The 22439-nt window shown below is 37.9% G+C and overlaps 1 protein-coding gene across 5 annotated transcripts in view; it reads left to right on the top strand.

The window, feature by feature from the left end:
* The window catches only part of Cbl (E3 ubiquitin-protein ligase CBL), a 468900-nt gene that overhangs the window by 177245 nt on the left and 269216 nt on the right, over positions 1–22439 (top strand). For all 5 annotated transcript variants that reach the window (XM_067136287.2, XM_067136286.2, XM_067136285.2 and 2 more), the window contains exons 2-4: positions 8861–9007; positions 21171–21302; positions 21387–21524. In XM_067136287.2, the coding sequence (XP_066992388.2) occupies positions 8861–9007; positions 21171–21302; positions 21387–21524 (417 nt within the window). The remainder of the gene's footprint in view (positions 1–8860; positions 9008–21170; positions 21303–21386; positions 21525–22439) is intronic.

Here is a 22439-nt window from a genome sequence, read left to right as displayed (position 1 = left end):
AATTTGTATTCGCTTGTGGCTCCAAGAGGCTAAAAAATGTAAAGGAACAATTCAAGGAAGAAGGGGTGCAGCCTAAAATTCACCTAAACGTATTAAAGGCTTTTCAGATAAAATCTATTCCTTTTGATGATCCTAAACATGCAGTCAACTTTATGAATAATTTCAGTGAACAAAATGCACTTGTCATGCCAGGTCGGATCGCTGCAAAACAAAGAAGTGATCTTATGCTTCTCCCAACCAGCATCTCTAAGAAGAAATACGTTCATACATCATACTCTTGACAGTTGTAAATTATTAGAGAGAATTCCTGTTTCACTCTTGTCCTGGTATCCCATCTGGCATACATTTTGCAGAAACCCAAGATTGATCTTTGTATGACTTGTAGAAGCAATCAAACTGTGATAGGGAAACTGTCAATTATGGATGAGAAGAAAAAAATAAATCTGATGGAGAAGGCTATACAACATCTTAGCACGTCCAAGCAGAGCGGACTGTTTATAAAACACCATAGACCATTACTGTTGACAAAGGATTGGACAACTGGAAACTCCATTGTCTCTTGGGCCATATAGCTGTAACACATACAAAGGCACAATGCATTATAGTTTTGATTTTGCCCAATAGGTGCACTTAGACAATTACTGTTGACAAAGGATTAGACAACTGGAAACTCCATTGTCTCTTGGGCCATATAGCTGTAACACATACAAAGGCACAATGCATTATAGTTTTGATTTTGCCCAATAGGTGCACTTACCATACAATCTGCAACAAGTTGGATCCATTTTCTTTCTTACAGGCTACAAAGTGGGTCTCTTTGGTGTAGCGTGTGAACCACTTAACCAATTATTCCAGAAGCTTGTATTGCGGGTAAAGGAGTAAATACTGTCTTACCCTTGTACATCACTTTTTGGAAAAATTTTCATTAGGTGGGCAGCATTTAGAATTCCATGCTGATAACTGTGTTGGGCAAAATAAAAACATCTTAATGAGATACCTCATGTGGAAAGAACAGCAGTTGAAAAATGTCATTTTTGCCAGTAGGACACATAAAATTTCAACCTGCTTTGTATTTTGGTTGTTTCAAGAGAGAGCATTCCGGAAAAATGAAAGTTAAGTTATGGAAGATGTAATTAATGTCGCCCGTAAACGTTGTCAGGTTTCTAGCTCTATTATTTCTGTTGCTGTTGGCAAAACATGTTCCACAAGTAACGCAGATACACCACTTTGTGTATACGAAAGAGCACCCTGGTGTAGTGTTGACAAAGAAATTCATAGTTTCTGACGAAGTACCCTACACCATCCTTCCAGTAGATCCACCGCCCGACTTCAGTGACCTTCTGCAAGTCATCAAACCTCAAGGAATTAGCATCGATAGACAGATGTATCTTCATGAAAAAATTAGACCTTTCGTATTAGAAGATAAGAAAGATATACTATGTCCTGCTGTAACATCTTTCCCTGCTCCAACAGTGCAGCCACCAGTCACCTCAAGTGAAAATTTTACGGAGCCGGCTTCTGTTCCTCCTCCTCTGCCAATAATTACACCATTATCATCTTCTTCAAAAAGTGTAACGCCTGATAAAACAAGTAAGGGTCAGAACAGAAAACCAAAGAAGAGGTCTTGACCCACCTGCAGCTACGGTAGAGAGGCAGGACATCGGAGCGAGAAGGCAAAAAGGCATATAATGTGCCCAAAATGCAGGCTTCAACATGAATAACTGATATTCCTGTCTTATGCTGGCTGTGATTAACGATCGTTAAGGTATGCAGGAGTGTTGCAATTAGTTGCCTTCAAGTCATAAAACCTCAGAGACTTAGCATCGATAGATAGATCTCCACGAAAAAATTACACTGTAAATATTTGTTGGTTATATTTGTTAAAAAAATTTTATGCCAGAATACCGGTGAACATGAAAATGTAAACGCCGGCATAACTTCCAAATAGTTTAGAAGTTGTTTGTGTCACAAAGTAACCAGACCTTTTTAACAGCTCAACTGAAAAGTTATGAAATCTATGTTGTAACATTCCATGCTAATTTAATGGCTTAATTTATTTTGGAGGCATTCAGTTCAATTACATGATATTAGTTACATATTATGGAACACGACAATACCTTTATCTCGATACCCTACATGTGGTTCCTTTTCATATGCGCGCACACACATGCACACGCGAACGCACACACACACACACACACACGACGTATGTAACAAAAACTTTCCAGTCTGTCAGACACACAACATTTTCAAATGATTCTATCAAATCATCTGAGGTTGTTCTTGTAGACAAAACATCATTCTTTGTGTACAATATGTGATTTTTACAGGTATGCTTATAGCGTTTTAATTTGCATTTGAAATTGTTGTTTGTCTGACAGACATTTAATAAGTCTACACTGGAAAATATGGTTTCTTTCTTAACAAATAAATATGGCTTAAAAAAAAAAATTAGGACATGAATTTTAGGACTAGGTAGCAAGTATTAGAAGTATTGCTAACATTAAACATCTTAAGTACCAGAAAAGTGATAAGTGATAATACAGCAGACACATTTAATCATGCAAATACAGAACGTTACAACTTTCAATATTAATTTAGTACGTAACCTTGAGTCTCAAATATTCTCACTTGGTTTTCCTAAAAGAGAACCAAGAAGCGTAGTATGAGCATGGTTTTTTGTACCTGTCTGCATTAGAAGCCTCTGCCTAACAGGAATTTTGAGTTCCTTATCGTACGTACCTCGTGACCTCTTCTCTGCCAGCATTGCACATCATGACCATGTACATTCTTAGGTTGTCTAAAAGAAATATCCTTCGAAGATCACTTAGTAGAGAAGCTCCTTTCTGTGTCACTAGGCATCACAGAGATGCTTATTTAAACATAGTTCACTGTTGCTTAATTGTGGGTTGTCTTCGGATCCACTACCCTCTGATGTGGTACTAATTCTGCACATTGTTTTATATCCCTCATGCACTCAACTACCTTGCTGAATTTGTTCCTCACCATAATTGACACACTACCTCTTGCTTGTTCTACTTTACATACCATGGCCTGTACTATTCCCAAACTCTCAAATAACTCTGTAAGCCACCAATTTCTGTGCGAGAGGTTGTTTTCGACAGATCTCTATAATTTGAAATAATATATGCTAATTTTTCTGACAAATCATTGGAAAACACTTCCTGTAAAATTTTTATTGACGGTGCTTCACTACTGTCAAAGCAGAAACTCAGCGTTACAACAGAACTCCATTGCGTTAAGCCATTGGCTGAGTACTGTCTGAGAAGAGGAAGGAGGAGGAGGAGAAGTAGTAGTTTTTGTTGTTGTTACACGATCTTTGAATTCTGCCCCCTCCCCAGTGAAGTCTTCAGGAATATTTTAACTAGTTATAACATCACGCAAATTTTGCCGTATTTTTTCAACAACCGTGAGCAAGTCACATTCAGTAGACCATTTTTGGGTAGAGTACCTTCAGTCCCAATGCTGCTTTCACCATGTATGGTGCAAATGTGTTACTAGCAACAAGATTCTTTCTCGCTTATCATCCCATAAAATCTCCATGACATTGTCAAAACGTATTGTCAGTTGTTGAATGGTTAGCAGCATCTAGAACCTCTGAATGAAATAAAAAAAACATCACCCGGACGATCCACAAGAAGCTTGCCTACTGGGGCTGGGAATCAATTTGAATCAATTTGAAATAATATATGCTAATTTTTCTGACAAATCATTGGAAAACACTTCCTGTAAAATGGGAAAGAGGGGACGCACTTACCGGGCACTCCTCCACCCCTCTTGAGAATGGGGATACATGCCCTCCCTCTGGCAGGTCTGTGTTAGCGCCTGTAGGTACACCTACTGGAAAACCTGCACGCTTCTCTCGTGGAAGGACCCCCCCCCCCCCTCTCCGAAAAAGTCGAAGTTCAAGGTGTACAAGGTGATGCACGTCAAGCATCTGTCTCCATTTTCAGATGGGGGATGCCTGTGTAGGTTTAGTAGTATCTTGCCACTTAAAACCTAACACTTTTTATGTTCACACTATGTTACAGTAGAATTGTAATGGTTATAACAGGCATCTTACTGAACTGTGCCAGCTGATCAGTCAGTTCAGGGCAAGTATGGTCTGTATTCAAGAAACCAATCTCTGCCTTAGTGCTTTGCAAGGATACGGCTCCCAGAACAGATAAGGTTCATAAGCAGATGTTGAAACACCTCAGCGAGGATATCCCTTTATATCTTCTTGGATGTTTAATAATTTTTTTTTTCAATTGGCCTTACATTGTACCAATACAGATAGGTCTTATGGCGGCTGTGGGATAGGAAAGGGCTAGGAGTGGAAAGGAAGCGGCCATGGCTTTAATGAAGGTAAAGGCCCAGCATTTGCCTGGTATGAAAATGGGAAACCATTGAAAACCATCTTCAGGGCTGCCAGCAGTGGAATTTGAACCCACTATCTCCCAAATGCAAGCTCACAACTGCACGACCCTAACCGCGTAGCCAACTTGCTCGGTTTTTGGGGGTATTGAACCGAATCTGGATAGAAGGTGAGTATTTGTTACAGTGGCGAGAGTGAATAGTAATTCCTCTCCTCAAGCCTGATAAAGATCTTACGTAGGAAGTTACAGACCTATTTGTCTCACTAACTGTCTGCGTAAACTATTTGAGAGAATGGTGAATCACAGACTTCCGTGGTGTTTGGAGAAAATAAGACATGTCCGAGTAGCAATGTGGTTTTCGAGTTGCCCGCTCCACTACTGACCTCTTGGTACACCTGGAGAGTTCTATACAGGATGTGTTTCGCCGAAGGCAGCATTGGTGGCTGTTTTCTTTGATGTAGTAAAGGCCTATAGCACCACATGACGATATAGCATCCTTTCTCTCCTGCATCGGTGGAAATTCCAAGGTAACTTGCTGGTTTTTATTGCAATTTTTTTGTCCCGGCATGCATTCTGTGTCCAAGTAGGAAGGGCGTATTTGCAATATCATGTTCAGGAAAATGGAGTCCTACAGGGATTGGTTCTCATTGTCGCTCTGATCACGATTGTCATAAACGGTACAGTCGCCGCTGCTGATTCAGCTGTAATACCATTATATGTGGACGATTTTGGTCTGCGTTGTAGTTCATAAACTATGGCAGTCACAGAACGACAATTAAAGCAAGCTATCAGGAGACCTTAGAACATGCCTTCCGGTTTTCAACTGCAGAGATGTCTGTTGTTCACTTCTGCTGGAAGGTGATGTCCCATCGCCCCGCCTTCGCTGGCTGACCTCCTTCCCGGGGCGAGCCTCTCTTTTATACTGTTTGGAGATTCGGGTGTCAGTAACACCCCCCCCCCCCCCCTCTCCACTCCCCCCCCCCAAGCTTTATTTAGTGGGGATCCCTCTTTCTGCAGTTAACACATACCAATTTCATGCGCTCCAGTTCGATAGTTAATTATCGTGGGAGTAACAAATGCGTCGGTTAAAAGTCAAATGCTCTAAGAAACTGCGTATTTTGAAGTGTCTTAGTGGCACTGCGTGGGGGCAGACCGCACAGTGCTCCTACGATATTATAGGGCACATATTTCATCTAGGTTAGACTACGGCAGTTCAGCCTATGGAGCAGCAAGGCAAAGCATCCTCTTTGAATCTGAATAGCATCCACCACAGCGGAGTTAGGTTGGCAAATGGAACATTCTGTACAAACTCCATTGCTAGCCTGCTCACCTGAATTTGGTGTGCCACCTCTACACTTGAGGTGTCAACAAACGCTATTGTCCTGTGCTGTGAATTTGCATCAGATGCCATCTCATCCAAGCTATCCCTACATATTCCACAATGGAAACAGTCGGCTGTATGCTGCTTATCCACGAGAAACACGGCCCGTTGGTTTGCGCTTGGATAACAGTTGGTGGTTGTTTGATGCACCTTTCGTTCCTTGTCCCGTTAGACACCGAAGTAAGGTATCTCCATGGTTAATACGATGGCCTGAAGTCATCCTGAATCTGAACACCAGCCCAAAAGTTAACACGGGTCCCTCCATATATCGGAGGCTCTTACTTTCTGTAGGTGTGACTTCCCCTTTCGGAGAACAATCATTGAACGAGAAATGCAACCATGCAAGCTAAGGGCGCCAATCTTTAAGTTGATGACTTAAAGATAAAAATTTATAATCAAGCTTGGACGGACTCTTATCACAGGGGTGCACTAATCATTAAGCAGGAGAATTAGAAATCAAAAGGCTAATTAAGGCAGATTGATTAAAGTGAACTAGAAAAATACTATTTATTATATTGAATATAAATGACGACGGTTTAACGAGAACTGAATTTAAAATAGGAAATGAATTTAACAAAAAGTTGAATGACTCTACTTCGCGAAAACTTGCAATATTTTTAACTCGCTTGCTCACCATGTAGTCTTGTTCTGCTGGTCCTTGGAAAGCTTCCATCCTTGTAGCTGGAACATCACCGGTCGTCTTTGAGATCTCTTCATCTGCAGCTAAGTACAATTCCTGCCTTGCTAAGTGCACCGACCACTAATTGGAAGATGGCTTCGACACTAACACTCCCTATTATGCTCTATCCCATATATTGGAGATGAGCCCTAAGTCATAGTTAGAAAAACCTCCTTGGGTTATGTGGAGAGGATACTCAATTAATAATCCTTCCAACTTTACTGAAAATGTGCCCTGAAGTTTCATTTCTATCTAGTTTAATACTACCTATTGTCTTAGACTGGTACAAACCGGTCTAGTAGCCGAGCTGTACGTACTTCCTGATGAGAGTGGCTATACACCCCTCATTCAGAAATTCCTAAGTACCACATCGTGGTAATGAAGTAATTAATGTAGAAGTGATAAACTATCACACTAGTCCACTATGGTACAACCACCATAAGACAAGTTCTCAGACCTACAGCGAAATACAAGATCGAAGAATCAAGAAGATTAATAATAACGAATGCAGAAGACGAATGATGCCAAGAGCTCCAACACGCCCTTTTATAACCTTCTCTGGCTCTAATTACAGGTCGCTACACGTGGTCCAATCAGTTGACACGTCTCTCCCCACTCCAGATATTAGAGTAGATGGGTCCCAACCAAGATATCAACTGTTCTTCTATTAGCCCTTTCACTCAGTATCCATGGCAACATGACGCTCCTTTGAAAATATAGGCGGTGATCAGTTTGAATTATTCTGGTCGAAATACGGTAGCTGTCGTTACAACGCTTGAACACGTGCTCGCTTTTCCCAGAATTTGATGTCTAAATTTGTCCTTCCTTCTTCCTCGGTGATGTGGCAAGATAGAGGAAATCTACTGCAAGTTAAATTTAAACAAATGTCGCAAGAATCTAAGTGAATATTAGGATATTCAGCCCTCGTTTACAAGTCGTAGTTACAAAGTAATGAAATGATAGTGAGCAAATGATTAAACATGAATTATAATAAAATTACATACCAAGATAAATATCATGACGTTAAATTCCTGAATTAATTACACATAATAAAATTAACATAATTACACTCTGACGTCTGGAACGTTACATAGGTAGCCGTTATCCAGGTTCAGTAGTTATTTACATGGATAGTTTGAGGGCAGAAGCAAAAGTAGGGCGTGCATTTGTTATTGATAATAACAGGTGCCTTTTTCCTTTATCCGAAACCTGTAGCTTGTACACAGCAGAGATCTATGCTATCCTTGGTACACGCTCTCTAATGATCATTGGCATTTTTCTGCTGTCTACTGACTCATTGAGCTCGTTACAATCTATTGATGTGTATTTTCCATGCCACACTCTGGTGCAGCGGGTCCAGGACCTGCTGGTTGGGTGTTGGAGTGCTAACACCAGAATTATGTTTTTGTGGCTGCCAAGCCCCATGGGTATAGTGGGAAACGATTTAGCAGATAGGGCTGTTAAGGAGGCAGTCACATTGCTCCTGTAACCTTACAACGTTCCAGCCAGTGATATTTGTTCTCAGCTGAGACATTTGGACATGTCCCATTGCGAGATGAGCCCTTCTTCCAGATAAGCTGAGAAAGATTGAAGGACCTACGAAGGTATGGAAGACTTCCTTCAGGTTTCATGAAGAGAAGCAATAGTAATATGTTGTCTTCGGATTGGCCACAGTATAGAACCGCACTTGGGCCAATGACCTTCGATGTTAGGCCCCTTAAAACAACAAGCAGAACTGCACTTGTACTTACTGAAGGGAGAAGGCCCCTCTGTGTGTACTTGCTGTGATCATCTTACCGCGATACACATCCTTTCAGAGTGTGTGGACCTAGCCAATCTGCACTGTTGTCTTAAACTTTAGAGTACCATCACCACTCTGAGATAACGAGCAATCAGCAGACCTTGTCATCCGTTTTATGAGGCTTAGTGGCCATATATAAAAGTGAATTTTCTATTTGTTTTTAATTTTGGTTTTATTGTTGCGTAAGTTTCATTTTATTGACTGTCTTTTAGTGTATTTTAATATGTGTGTGTTTTAAAAATGTCATTGATAAGTAAACTTTCACTTCAAAGGCAATGCCTTATTCTATTTTAATCTATCTTTTATATCATTTTATAAGAAAATAAGGCATTGCAAATTAGATCCACTGATTATTTAAATTCATAATCATGTTGGCATCATCTTTTGTTTTAAATTCTAGTCAGTGGATACATGTTAAAATTTTAATTATTATTACATTTTGTTTCACTTCATACCATTAGGGGCTGATGACCTAGACGTTAGGCCCCTTTAAACAACAAGAATCATAATATCATCATCTTCGTTCGCATACTTTAAAATTTCATTGCTGTACTACAAATGTGACCAATGTGTTGAAATTCAAAGAAGTCTTACGGTGTTCTTTCTGTTTTCTGTTCTAGCACATTGGTGCCATGGAAAGTCTTCCGGCAAGTACTAAATGAAGTGCATCCTATCAGCTCAGGTCTTGAAGCCATGGCTCTTAAATCTACCATTGACCTCACCTGTAATGACTATATTTCCAACTTCGAATTTGATGTCTTCACTAGGTATGCATTTGCCACATATTCAGGGCAATCATTTACATTTGAATCATTGATTGCAGAAAGGGCTTAAGTACAAATTTTTATGAAAATTAGTTAAGACTATTTTCAGAACCCCTGAAGATAGACACATCAATGAGCACAGAAAGGAATCAGAGTCCGGCATGTCTAATGTATTAACCCTCCATGACTCAGGTGGGGTGTGTCACATCCCAAGGGTTTTATTTTTAGTTGTTGCCGTTATACTGTTGAGGCGTTACATTCGTGCAGCCCTGTACCTTCAAGTTGAGTTACGAGGAAGCTGATAAGGCCGTGACCGTAAGCCAGTCGCCTGGTAGCATTTCTGTGAGGCGCGTCAAACTCTTTCCGGAATGTATCACACCCCATGTCATCTTGTAACTAAATAAATATTTTAGAGGTACGTTATACACCACCATTTAGGTAGTCTATATTATATCAGTCTTGTGTTTCATATTCTGTATGTTAAGTTTAGCAATTATGTATGTACAGCAAATAGATTTTGTTTGTCGATTCTTTTACGTCAGGTATCATATGATGTTGAACAAGAGCAAATCCAGCGAATGATCCGGAAATTGAAAGATGATCGAGACGTAGCTTGTAATGGTGGTAATAAGGCTGACCTTCCAACTGATGCATCAGTTAATACCAGCACAGGGGAATCAAAGAAAACACAGATTAACACAGTGCACAACGTCACAAGAGGGGCAGTGGATGTTGTAGACTTTCTATATTATAAATATGATATCAGCAGAAAGAGTAGACGATGCCCACTTACAGTGTACTTTAGCATGATGAATGTATGTGGAATTAACTTGCAGATAATTTATGAAAGTAATTCTACAGACAACATGAAGAGGCTAGAAGTTGTCAGACCTTTCATGGAAGAAAGAGCAAAGGTCAGTCTGTGGTGAGCCAACCAGCAGGTCTATTGTCTCCACCAAAACGGGCTAAACTAGGAGGATGCCTATTATGTCCATGTTCTAGGGGGAGGAAGTCCAAGATTGAATGTGAAAAGTGGAAAGGAATTATTTATTTGGAGCATCTCATCTCAGTTGGTAGAAATTATGCTAGTGAGAGTGAGTGAGATTAAGGTTGCTACTAACTGATAAATGTTCAAAGTGACAATGAATAATTTGTGTAACGATGATGCGTTACCTTCGTAATGTCTTATATTTCCTTTTATTGTCTGTTATGTTGCTGATATTACCTTCTATGCGAAGAAATCCAAAAGAACTCTCTTTAGTAGAAGTTTTCACTATGTAATGGAATATATTTATTTTTACTATGTAACATGCAAAGAATGTTTTCTCTTCATAAAATATGCCAATTGTAGTGTAGTATGTGCCTAAATAAATATAACATAAAAACATATATTTGTATGAAGATAATACTAATTTACATAATGGGGTGTGTGGCACCCCACCTGAATCCTTACGCAAACGTTCTGGAACCTGAGTACTGAAGGGTTAAACGCTACACTCATTTTCCTATTAAGTGCAGAAAGGTCTGCAGTCTAGAACTAGAGTACTTTTCTGCAATCAATTGTTGGCATCCATGTAAATTAAATTATGTACTCTCTTATAATAATATTCTGTTTCATTGTTGGTATTTCTTACTTTGTAATTTAATTGTTAGTTATCATTCTATTTCAATAGATGATCGGTATACAACAGTGCTAACATTACCATATCTCACTTTCACTAGTTCAAATTCTCTTCTGATAAGAAAGGCATTTTCTTGGCATCTCAATACATCAGAGGATTATATTCTCTTACATTCTTGCTACAGTTATAAGAGCAACCCTTGCCTATCCTGAAAACTACGTATCCATCAATACCAAAAAGATGTCAAGATATAAAGAATTCAGTCCAGGAAGAAGAAGTAGAAGTAGTAGAAGAAGAAGTAGAAGTAGAAGAAGAAGAATCCCCAACAATTCTGGTGCTCTATTCTTCAGTGGCCAACAGTGGAATAAACAATATGCGGGTGAATCATGCTCGGATGCTGTAAATTTGTTCTTTTTGTACTAGCGATTTATATTGGTGTTTTTATATTCCTCAGATTTTGTAGGAGATATCAAACATTGGACATTCCTGTGTCAAAATGTTTGTGTTCAAGATAATACTTGGTATTAGCATTGCATTTTGTGTCCATTTTGATTTAAAGTTGGTATCAGTATTGAAAAATAAATCTTTTATTCTGTGTGTTGTGGAAAAAAGTGACTATTAACATTAGAGAACAATGTGTTGAATTAGCTACATTGTTAAAATAGGATTTATTATGGTTGAATATATTTTAATGGGATAATTCATGACATAATATCTTACATAATTAATTAACTGAGCATTTTAAACTGTTGACAGCTATTGATTTCAGAAAGGACTTAAGTCCAGCAGTTTTAAAAATTAATAGGACATAAATTACACATGAAATTACTATGATTTCATGTTTATTAATTTAGTATATATATATGTATATTTTTAAACCAATAACAAAGTTGTGACCCAGAAATTGCTAAACAGTTATTTTTAGGTTTCACGAAAGTAGGTTTTCTGGACTTAAGTCCTTTCTGCAATCAACAATTCATTTATACCTTTGTTTTTTTTGCTTGTGCTCCCATTGTTATCACTTTAGTACTCTAGAAGACATATCCTGTCACAATGCATGCTGTTTGTATATTGTACTTAGTGTGTGTGTATATATATATATATATACACTCCTGTTAAGTTTTTAAGACTTCGAATGTGAAGTCTGTTAATATTTTGTTCTATGCAGCTTTATGACCATACAAAAATGGAAGATAAATGTTAGTCATCAGGATGAAGAGTTTCAACAAAATGAAATACTCAAAAATCAGATTCTGTATTCTAATATTCAATTAATAATGTCAGATCATGTCTGATCATAGGAATTATATTGCTATGGTAAGTCACATTAAAATAACTTTGTTGTTATTAGTTTAAAAATATACATACCGGTACATACTCACTGCCTTAGAAGAAACCAGTATAGCAAGGTTATTCCATTTAGTGTGGAAGATGTATGAGATAGCAGATATGCCATCCGATTTTCGGCAGAATGTTGTCATACCTTTTCCCAAGAAAGTCGGTGCTGACAAGTGTGAAAACTACCGCACCATTAGTTTAGCATCTCATGCCTGCAAAATTTTAACACGTATTATTTACAGAAGAATGGGAAGACAAGTTGAAGCTGAGTTCGGAGAAGATCAATTTGGCTTCAGAAGAAGTGTAGGAACATGTGAAGCAATCCAGACTTTACGTCTGATCATCATCATCATCACTGGCACGACAGCCCTTTGTAGGCCTTGGCCTTCTGGTGAAGTTTTCCCCATTCTTTCCTGTTAAATGCAGAGCTCCTCCAATTCTTGATTCCAATTATCTTTACATCATCTCTCACCCCTTCTTCCCACCTTAACTTTGGTCTGCCAACGTTCCTGATTCCTTCTGGCACTGCATTAAATATCTTCTTTATCATTCTGTCATTAGCACGCAGCATATGTCCTGCCCACTCCAACCTTCTGATCTTTATGCAGTTAACAATGTTAGGTTCGTTACCATAAATTATACACTTCATGAGTATATCTCCTTCTCCAGACACCATTTTCTTCCACTGGCCCAAAAATTTGCCTCAGAATCCTTCTTTCAAATATACCAAGCTGTCTTTAATCAGATTTTGAGTGTGTCCAGGTCTCAGCACCAAATGTTAATACAGGCTTTACTAAAAGTTTAGTTTTCCTAGCAGCAGCTTAGACTTCAGATGTTTTCTGAGGCCATGATAGCACTTGTTAACAGACAGTGTATGTTTTTGGATTTCAGAACTAACTTTGTTCTTGGAATTAACTTCTGATCCAAGGTAGGTAAAGCTATGCACAACATCAAACTTATACGAGCCAATTTCTATGAATGTAGATCCACTAGGGTAGTCTTTCTTGGTTACGGGCATGTACTTAGTTTTTCCTTGATTAATCTGTAAATTCATCTTTCTTGCTGCTTTGTGGAGGCTTGTGAAAGATTCTTTCAATGCTCTTGGTGTTCTTGCAATTAAATCAATATCATCTGCATATGCCAAAATTTGAAGCGATTTACAGAATGGTTCCCCTTGTGTTGATACTCGCATCTCTAACAACATTCTCCGAAACTATATTGAACAAAAGGCATGATAATGAATCTTCTTGCCTAACTCCGTTCTTGGTCGTTACAGCACTTGATAACATATTCTGGATCTTAATTTGATTCTGAGTATTTTCCATAGTAGCTTTCACAAGGGCGATCAATTTCTTAGGGATCTCAAACTCTTCCATTGCTACATAGAGATTACTTCTATCAATGCTGTCATAGGTTGATCTGAAGTCAATGAAGAGATGGTGTGTATCAATTCCAAATTCTTTGCATTTTTCAAGTATTCGGCAGATTGTGAAGATCTGATCAATAGTAGATCTTCCTTGTCGAAATCCGCATTGATAGTCACCAAGCGCATTTTCCGCGTAAGGCACCAATCTGCTAAAGAGAATATTGGAAAATATTTTGTAAACAATGGATAATAAGCAGATACCTTCATAGTTACAACACATCATGATATCACCTTTCTTATGTATCGGGCAGATGATACCTACGTTCCATTCATCAGGGATTGTTTCAGCTACCCATATCTTGGCCACTAGTTTGTGAAAGTGTTTGACAATTCTTTTCCAGCATTTTTCACAAGCTCTGATTGTATTAAATCCATTCCCGGGCCTTTGTCGTTCTTTAACTTCTTAATGGCAAGCCCAGCTTCCTCAGTAGTAGGTATTGGTACTTCTATGTCTGATTTTCTTGTGTTTACAGGAGGTAAGGTTTCTTGGTCATCACCTGGATGCTCATTCAACAGTTCATCAAAATATTGGGCCCATCTTTCTAGTATTGCTACCTCACTGCCCAGTATTGTGCCATCTTTACACAAACTTGTTCTAGGCTGGAAATCCTCACGACTTTTATTTAATTTCTGATAGAAAGCTCTCACATCATTCATGCCTTTCAACCGTTCCATTTCTTCTAATTCTTTCCTCTCATACCGTCTCTTTTTCTTCTTGTGCAATTTCTTTTCTTCTCTTCTGGAAGTTCTGTACTCTTCCACTGCTTTTCGGGTGTGGTTCTTCTGTTGCATTCTCTTGTATGATTCATTTTTTAAGGTTGTTGCCCGTGCACACTCTTCATCAAACAGATTGTTGTGCCAGACTTTCTCTTCCCTTCCTAAAACTTCATTTGCAATTTTTAATAGTGCGTCTTTAAGATTCTTCCAGATTTCATCAATACTCTCACTATTAGGCAAATCAGTCAGAGCCTCATTAAGCAAGCTAGCATATCTGAAATCAGTTTCAGGCTCCTTCGCCCGAGCACTGTTGAACTTTCTTTCATTGGATCCGTGTACCTTTCTTGCATTAGATATTCGGCTTCTAATAGTTGCTACCACAAGGTAGTGGTCAGAGTCAGAATTGGCCCCCCTATAACTTCTATCAAGTTAGAGAAGTGTCTTGCATGTATTAGGAGGTGGGTAATTTGGTTAAAAGTACTTCCATGTCATTTTATGTATGTCCTTGTGATTAAAAGGTGTACTTCCCATGACGATATTTCTCGAGGATACAAAATGTATAAGCCTGATTCCATTATCATTAGAAATATCATGCAAGCTGTATTTTCTGATACAAGGTCTGTATTCGTCTTCCTTTCCTATCTTCGCATTCAAATCCCCCAAGATTATTTTACAGTCTGCTCTTGGTCACTCATTATAAATTTCGTCCAATTCATCGTAAAATTAATATCTTCATCGCTCTTCTCTTCAGTTGGATCATGTACCCAGATAAGACCGTAATTGAAGAACTTCCCTCTAATTCTAAGCTCGCACAATCTATGCGATTTTGCCCAAAAATTCATGAAGAGGTGTTTTATCTGCTTATTGACAATGAAACCATCACCAAGCATGTGATCCTTCGTGAGGCAACTATAGAATACCATGTGATTTTTTTCACTGTATCACTCCTTCACCAATCTATCTCACTTCTTGAATAGCAGTAATATCTAGTCGATACTCATCCAGCTGATCGAGCAACTTTCTTAAGTTTCCAGCTTGGTAAAGAGTTAAAACATTCCATGAACCAATTCTCAAGTCCTTTACACGTTTGCGAGGTCGTCGTAAAAAGGTCAAGCCGGCTATTTCTTTTTCAAATTTCCTAATGAGAGTTTTTTACAGAATGGGCTGTCAGCCCAACTCCAACTCCCAGCAGTTCTGGAGGGCCAATGTTTTCTTTTGGGGTTGTATCCCTTAGCTGGTGGGTCCCCATTTTGAAGCGCCAGGAACTTGCTTTTTCGCTCATACAAGACTGTATAAAAACCAGTCTGCAGTGATAAGAATCAAGGGCTTTGAAAAAGAAGCAGCAATCCAGAAAGGAGTGAGGCAAGGAGAGGAAATCAAAACCTTGAGATTTGCCGATGATGTTGTTATTTTATCTGAGACTGCAGAAGATCTCAAAGCTGCTGACTGGTATGGACTGAAGTCTTGGGTAAGGAATACAAGATGAAAATAAATAAGTCCAAAACAGTAGTAATGGAGTGCAGTCAAACGAAGGCATGTGATGCAGGAAATATTAGATTAGGAAATCTAAGTATATGATTATTGTTACTTGGGTAGTAAAATAACGATGATAGAAGTAAAGAGGACATAAAATGCAGACTAGCACAAGCAAGGAAGAACTTTCTTAAGAAAAGAAATTTGCTCACTTCAAACATTGACATAGGAATTAAAAATATGTTTCTGAAGACTTTCATATGGAGCATGGCATGGCATTGTACGGAAGTGAAACGTGGACTATAACTAGCTCAGAAAGAAGAGAATAGAAGCTTTTGAAATGTGGTGTTACAGAAGAATGCTGAAGTGAGATGGATAGATCTAATCACGAATGAAGAGATACTGAATCGAATTGGTGAGAGGAGATTGATTTGTCTTAATTTGATGAGAAGAGTTAGAATGATAGGTCACATCTTAAGACACCCAGGACTTGTTCAGTTAGTTTTTGAAGGAAGTGTAGGCGGTAAGAACGATAGGGGTAGTCCAAGGTATGAGTATGACAAGCTGATTGGAGCAGATGTAGGACGAAATAGTTATATAGAAATGAAAAGTTTAGCACAGGATAGGGTGGTGTTGACAGCTGCATCAAACCACTCTGTGGACTGATGACTCAAACAACAACAACATGGCAGATTCTGTCCTTTACCCATACCTGAGAACATGCTTTTAAAGATAGGCTAATATTAAGTAAAACCCTCCTGAGGAAAATAGGGTATCTTCATCATTTCTATATATATATATAAATGAATGAACTGATCTTGAAATAAAATAGTTTGTTTATTAAAACAAACAGGCGGAAGGATGATTTCCGATGAAGAAAGAAATATATGATCCGAGAGAATAAAGAAGTACTGGGCTGACAGGAAACTAAAAAATTCTTTGTGTAAAGTTGGCTAGAGTGGTCCAATGAAGGCCATAAAATGTAAATAATAATAATAATAATAATAATAATAATAATAATAATAATAAACTCAATTACTAATGTTTTAAAGTCTTGAAGATGATACAAGTGTCTTATATTATAGGTCATTAGTTTGATATATCTTGGTTGTTCCATGTGATAATTCGTCTTGAATATGATGATTGATTATAATTATTCAGTTTATACTACTTGTTTGAAGTGACTTCAAATACTTCTATGTGCTGGTTGTTCACGTTTCAGAAATTTTACCTGGTGACTGGCTTAACAATGAGTTTTTTAAGTTGAGAAAACAGGTTACAGGACTGAATCCAGTTTGTTTCCCTTCTTGATGAAGTTTGATGACAATATTACACATACGGGCATTATGTAAGTAAGATTGAGGATGAGCAACTGCTTCCGATAGATTTGTTAAAATTGAAGCCATTTAATTTCAGTTTAAACTTATATAAATATTTTTTTTTTTAGTCCATCAAAATGTGTATAATCCTCTATTCAGGAAACTGATCCTCAACAGGTTGGTTAGCAATAAGAAACAGTATTGTACAATTTTTATGTCTTGAAATATAAATGGTTCCGTAAAAGAAGCACAGACCCATGCACAGAATACATTAGAAAATGCATGGAACAGAAAACATTTCCTTAATCTTATATGACACTGACTGGCAAAATTAATGGATCACTGGAATTTTCAAAGGAAAAAGCATGTTGAATTATGAAACATTTGTTTTATTATTTACATTTATTATTTCCATGAAAAAAATTATCGAAGTAATTAAGGGTAGCAATCACAGACAGATAACTTTACTTAGATACATTTTTCATGAAAATAATCAGTGTAAATAACAAAACAATGTTTTACAAGTTAACATGCTTTTTCCTTTGAAAATTCAAGTGATCAATTAATTTTGCCAGTCAGTATAGTTTAAAAAAACTGTAAAACTTAAAGGTTATATATTAGCTTCTTATAGAGATTAAAATACACCCCATTCCATCTTCTTTTCAAACTGACCTATGAAATTATTATAAGGATTCCCCATACGAAGTTCTAAGAGATACCTTGAGACATTAATATTTTCTTTGAAGTCAGAATGGTGGCCTATCACCATTCTTTCCCTGTGGTTTTTGCTGGCTGTGACAAGAGTGTTAATGTCTTAGGTATTACTTCCTGTCTGTATCCTTTGTGGCATACCAAGTTAATGAACACTACTAATTTCTTTAATACAATATACAGCGTGTCCAATACAATCTGTACAAATTGATCAGGAAGATAAGACACACAAAAAAAACTTACTTTGGATAGGAATCTAAGTCCGCTGAAGTTAGCGGATGAAGTTAGGGAACATCTACAAAGTTACTGGTGGAGCTAGTGTAGAAAGCTAGGAACAGCTATTTATTAATAGCAGGTGCTCTCGGATGTGATCACCAGCATTCATGCATACACACAAAATTTATCTCATCCATGATGTGAGCTTAAAACATTTAAATCCCAATCGTAAAACCTGACTGCTCCCATCTCTCAAGTGGACTATGATCGTAATATTATAAATGTTGTTGTTGTTATTATTATTATTATTATTATTATTATTATTATTATTATTATTAATTAGGTACGTGAAATCAATTATTACTCTATAACTAGTCTATATCGTTCTAACATATACGGACAACGCTTTGCTCACCATCATATTAATTACAAAGATAATAAATTCAAAATTTTCTTTACCTTATTACAGGATCATTGGCTGCTACTGCATTCTGTAAGCCCTCACTTCCATGGCGAAATTATTCCATGATGGACATCGTGATCACATTATATGACTAGTAACACATATGGATGGAATACATTTTAAATTCACAGATCACACGCATTAATTTCTTTCACACGTTTTCTTTATGCTTATCCTATGGTACAGATTACTTACACAAATAAAAATTTATACAATTAGATTATAATCCAAGTTTGTATCTTGAATAATACGATTCACCTAACTTAAATTATCCTTTGCCGATCAACTGTTCAGACTTCTCCTCCCTTCTACAGCTCCCGACTCTTGTCATTTGTTTGTAAACAGGATTAGTGGTCAACTACCCCTTTTTCTCAAACTGGACTATAAGGAATGTGTCTTTGACCGTCTTCGCCTGCCGTTACGTGAATGGCTGGCTGCTGGCTACCCTTATCTTGTACAAACTGTGACGTTAATGAGCTTACCCATACTGTCTTTCAATTGCTTCCTTCTTTATGTAATTTTACAAATCGCTAGATTATTGTGGCTGCTTTTCTGACGATAAACTCCCTTCATAGTTCAGCATTTTGAGTTCATTAAATGAATTATTACTTTTCCACTGAAACAAGTCTGATTAAAGTTTATAAAGTACTCCTTACAAATGTTCGTCGATAACCGATACTAAATGACAGGCAAATCCCGCTAATAGACACATCATAGCTGAGTTCTGACAGTAAGCCGTAAGAATGAATGTATCACACTGTTTGCTAACTGCTAGACTTCAAACTGTAAACAGCCTGCAAGTTCAACTTAGTGATGTGGACTGTTAAAAACACTGCTTGTTGACTAATGAAAAATACTGATCATTGATGGTTAAACACTGACTCCCTTGACCTATGAAAACACACTGACAATTCAAAACCCTGACTTTTCACGACCTCCTCAGTTCATTTTGTATCATTCTCAAACCATGCCCCAGAACTAATTTTTGAAGAGAGGATGGCAGAATGATATGGTTAATTCACATTGATTTTTCTAATGTCTGTGGCTTAATCAATCAACTAAATATTGTCTATGACTCCAAAAATTAGTGCTATTGCACTGCTCAAAAAATTATAAAAATCGTTGATGCACATTGAAATAAACTGATGTGTCACTGGTGTTATTTCCCCTGGTGAATTTTTAATGACTTACCGCCATCTGGCGCCTTCCTTTGGATGAACCCACTTTACTACACATATTTACGACGTAGTTGCACATAATTAATTATTCATATTATAGTTTAGCACGTAAATCATCACAAAAATTATTCCTAATTATATTGAGACGAAAGCACTGTATTTCGTCCTTAATTCACTTCTCCATAGTGAAAACTGAGTTTATTACTTCCGTAGGGCGGTTAAAATTTCTGATTTTGTGATTGGTAGAATAATGCCTACAGCCCTTATGACGATGTGCAACTAGGACCAAACCACGTTATCAAGGGGTGTAGGATGTCTCTCTGTCCTGTTCCGATATCTTCGTTCCTCGTCTCTCTTCTAGGTGTGGCCTCTATTGTTTTGATATCCGCTTTCACATGGGAAGATTTCAGTTGAAGTTTTCCACAGTCGGCTCATTAAATTTTATTTGAGGCATTTACAGTTTTAGGTCTTTGGGATGTGCCTCAACCAGGGAAGTCGCTTTGTTTGCTGTCCAGGGAAATACCTTTACTGAATTTGCTGTATGCAGTATTCACATATCAAAATCTGATAAATTGCGTAATTTATCCATGAGCCTATTCACCTTATGGGTGCAATATATTGTACCATAAAAACTGAAATATGTGGTGCTGAGGACATGGTGAAACAATTTAACAATGTCACCAGGAAAGATTTTATCGAATAGAGACAAGGTGTCTGTGATAGGAACCCTAGTGAACAGAGACACAACGTCAAAACTGACTAGAATATCACCAGGAGAGACATGCAGATTGGATAAAATGCCAATAAACTGCAATGAATTTCTTATGGACACCCCATTACCTATGTATGGCTTGAGGAGTTCTCCAAGGTATTTGGCCAGGTTGTATATAGGGGAACCTATACTATTGACAGTAGGTTTAAGGGGAACTCCATCTTTATGGAACTTAGGAAGACCATAAAGATGGGAAACTGTGAAAGCCTGCTGTCACAAATGAGAAACATCACTCAAAATCAAGGTAGCTGTAAGAAGAGATGCTGGTTTCCTATCAGTGGCGTTGGTAGGATCATTCTTTAGCACCTTATAGGTGGGATCACTGAGAAGTTCCTCAATCTTGCTATTATAGTCAATTGTGTTCATTACCGCAGTAGCATTGCCTTTATCAGTTTCAACACCACCAAGTCCGTATTCATTTTCAGTTGTTTAAGAGCATATTGCTCTTTGGAAGTAAGGTTAGGATGAGGAGGTTTGAAATGTCTGATAATGGTGGAGGTTTCAGGATGAATCTCCTCAGTGATATGATCCAGTAAAGGCTTTAAAGAAGCCTGAACATGGTAGATGATCTGTTACTCCCATTCATTATTGCAAAACATGCTAACTTACGTTCTGTTATGGAACTGGTAAGTCCTCTCTGCATTGTCCCTCTCCCTTACTCAAGTTCAGAGGTGGAATTGTAAGTTTATTTTTCCAAATCTTAGGCTGTTACACAAACGGGGCTGATGATCAAAGATATTCCAAATTCCTAAAATGAACTATGAACCACCATATAAGCCATCACCTTCCTATCTTTTCATATTGAATATGATAGTTTTCCATTCATTTTTCTTATGTTGGATGGATTGCTTGCTTCTCTGCATGGATTTTAACTTGAAATTACTGTCGGTATTTGTTAAATGCCATAGAAAATTGATTTTGTTGTGTCTAGGTTGTTTCAGCCATGGTCTACACTCCTGAGAAATTGGCAGATTTTAGCAGTAACTCATCCTGGTTATGTAGCATTCCTGACGTATGACGAGGTGAAAGCACGTCTCCAAAAGTACATTACAAAGCCTGGAAGGTATGTTTGTGGTAGTTCTTGAACTAATATTTGGTATAATTAATTTTTCTTAGGAAGGACTTAATATGAAGTTTATGTTTACAGTTACGTCTTCCGATTAAGTTGTACGAGGTTAGGCCAGTGGGCAATTGGTTATGTCACTGGTGATGGTGACATCCTGCAAACAATCCCTCAGAATAAATCGCTGTGCCAAGCGTTACTGGATGGATACCGGGAAGGCTTGTGAGTAGTTATTAGTAATGAAAGAATAAATTGAGCTCATGTTGATGTTGAGTCATCAATCCATTGACTGGCACCCTATTAATTGTGTGAAAACTTTCATCTCTATACGAGTTACTGCCCAGGATATCCGAGAATTTGAATATCTGCATGAACAAGTAGGAGTACCAAGTTTTGACGGTAGGTGCCTCTTGGTATATGTTTCAACTATTAGTCTGCCAACTGGCATCCTTGTAATTGTACGTTTTTCCACATTTTCTTTACATCATGTTCTTGTGCCGTCTGCAAATTTCAAAATGACTTACGTTAAGGAGCAAAAAATCTGCATTCAGTTTTGCTTCAGGCTTAATAAAACTGTTGCTGAATCCCATTGCATTTGCTAAAGGAGGCTTATGGTGATCAGACTTCAAGCCAAGTAAGGACATTTTGAGTGTGTGAATGAGCATTTCAAAAGAGGCTGGAAATCTGTGGAAGATGACAAACATTTAGGTCGACCGCCATTGTGCACAACTCTTCAGATGATCGCAGAAGTGTGTGAAGTTATCTGTGAAGTCAGAAAGCAGACCGTTCATAAGTTTGTTATTGTGACGACTGGTTACTCCATCATGACAGTGTGCCTGCATTCACCTCGCTTATCGTGAGGGACTTGCTGACAAACATGTCCACTGTTCAGCATCCCCCACCGTACACACCTGATCTAAGCGAAATCACAGGAGGTGCTGAATACTCTAAAGCCGGAAGACATCCTGTGTTCGAGCCCAAAGTGACGGAAGGTGATGGTGGAAATTAGGCATTAACGTAAGTATTCATGTTTTTATGAGCAAATTCTCGGAAATTCTTGGTAGCACTTTGTATATCCATTGCATTCCAAATCTAGTCTAATCTGTTTAATGATTAGATAATGTACATAGGTCTGGC

Source organism: Anabrus simplex, chromosome 1 (genome assembly GCF_040414725.1).
Source record: "Anabrus simplex isolate iqAnaSimp1 chromosome 1, ASM4041472v1, whole genome shotgun sequence".
Classification (NCBI taxonomy): Eukaryota; Metazoa; Arthropoda; class Insecta; order Orthoptera; family Tettigoniidae; genus Anabrus; species Anabrus simplex.
This window is presented reverse-complemented; position numbering and strand designations above follow the sequence as displayed.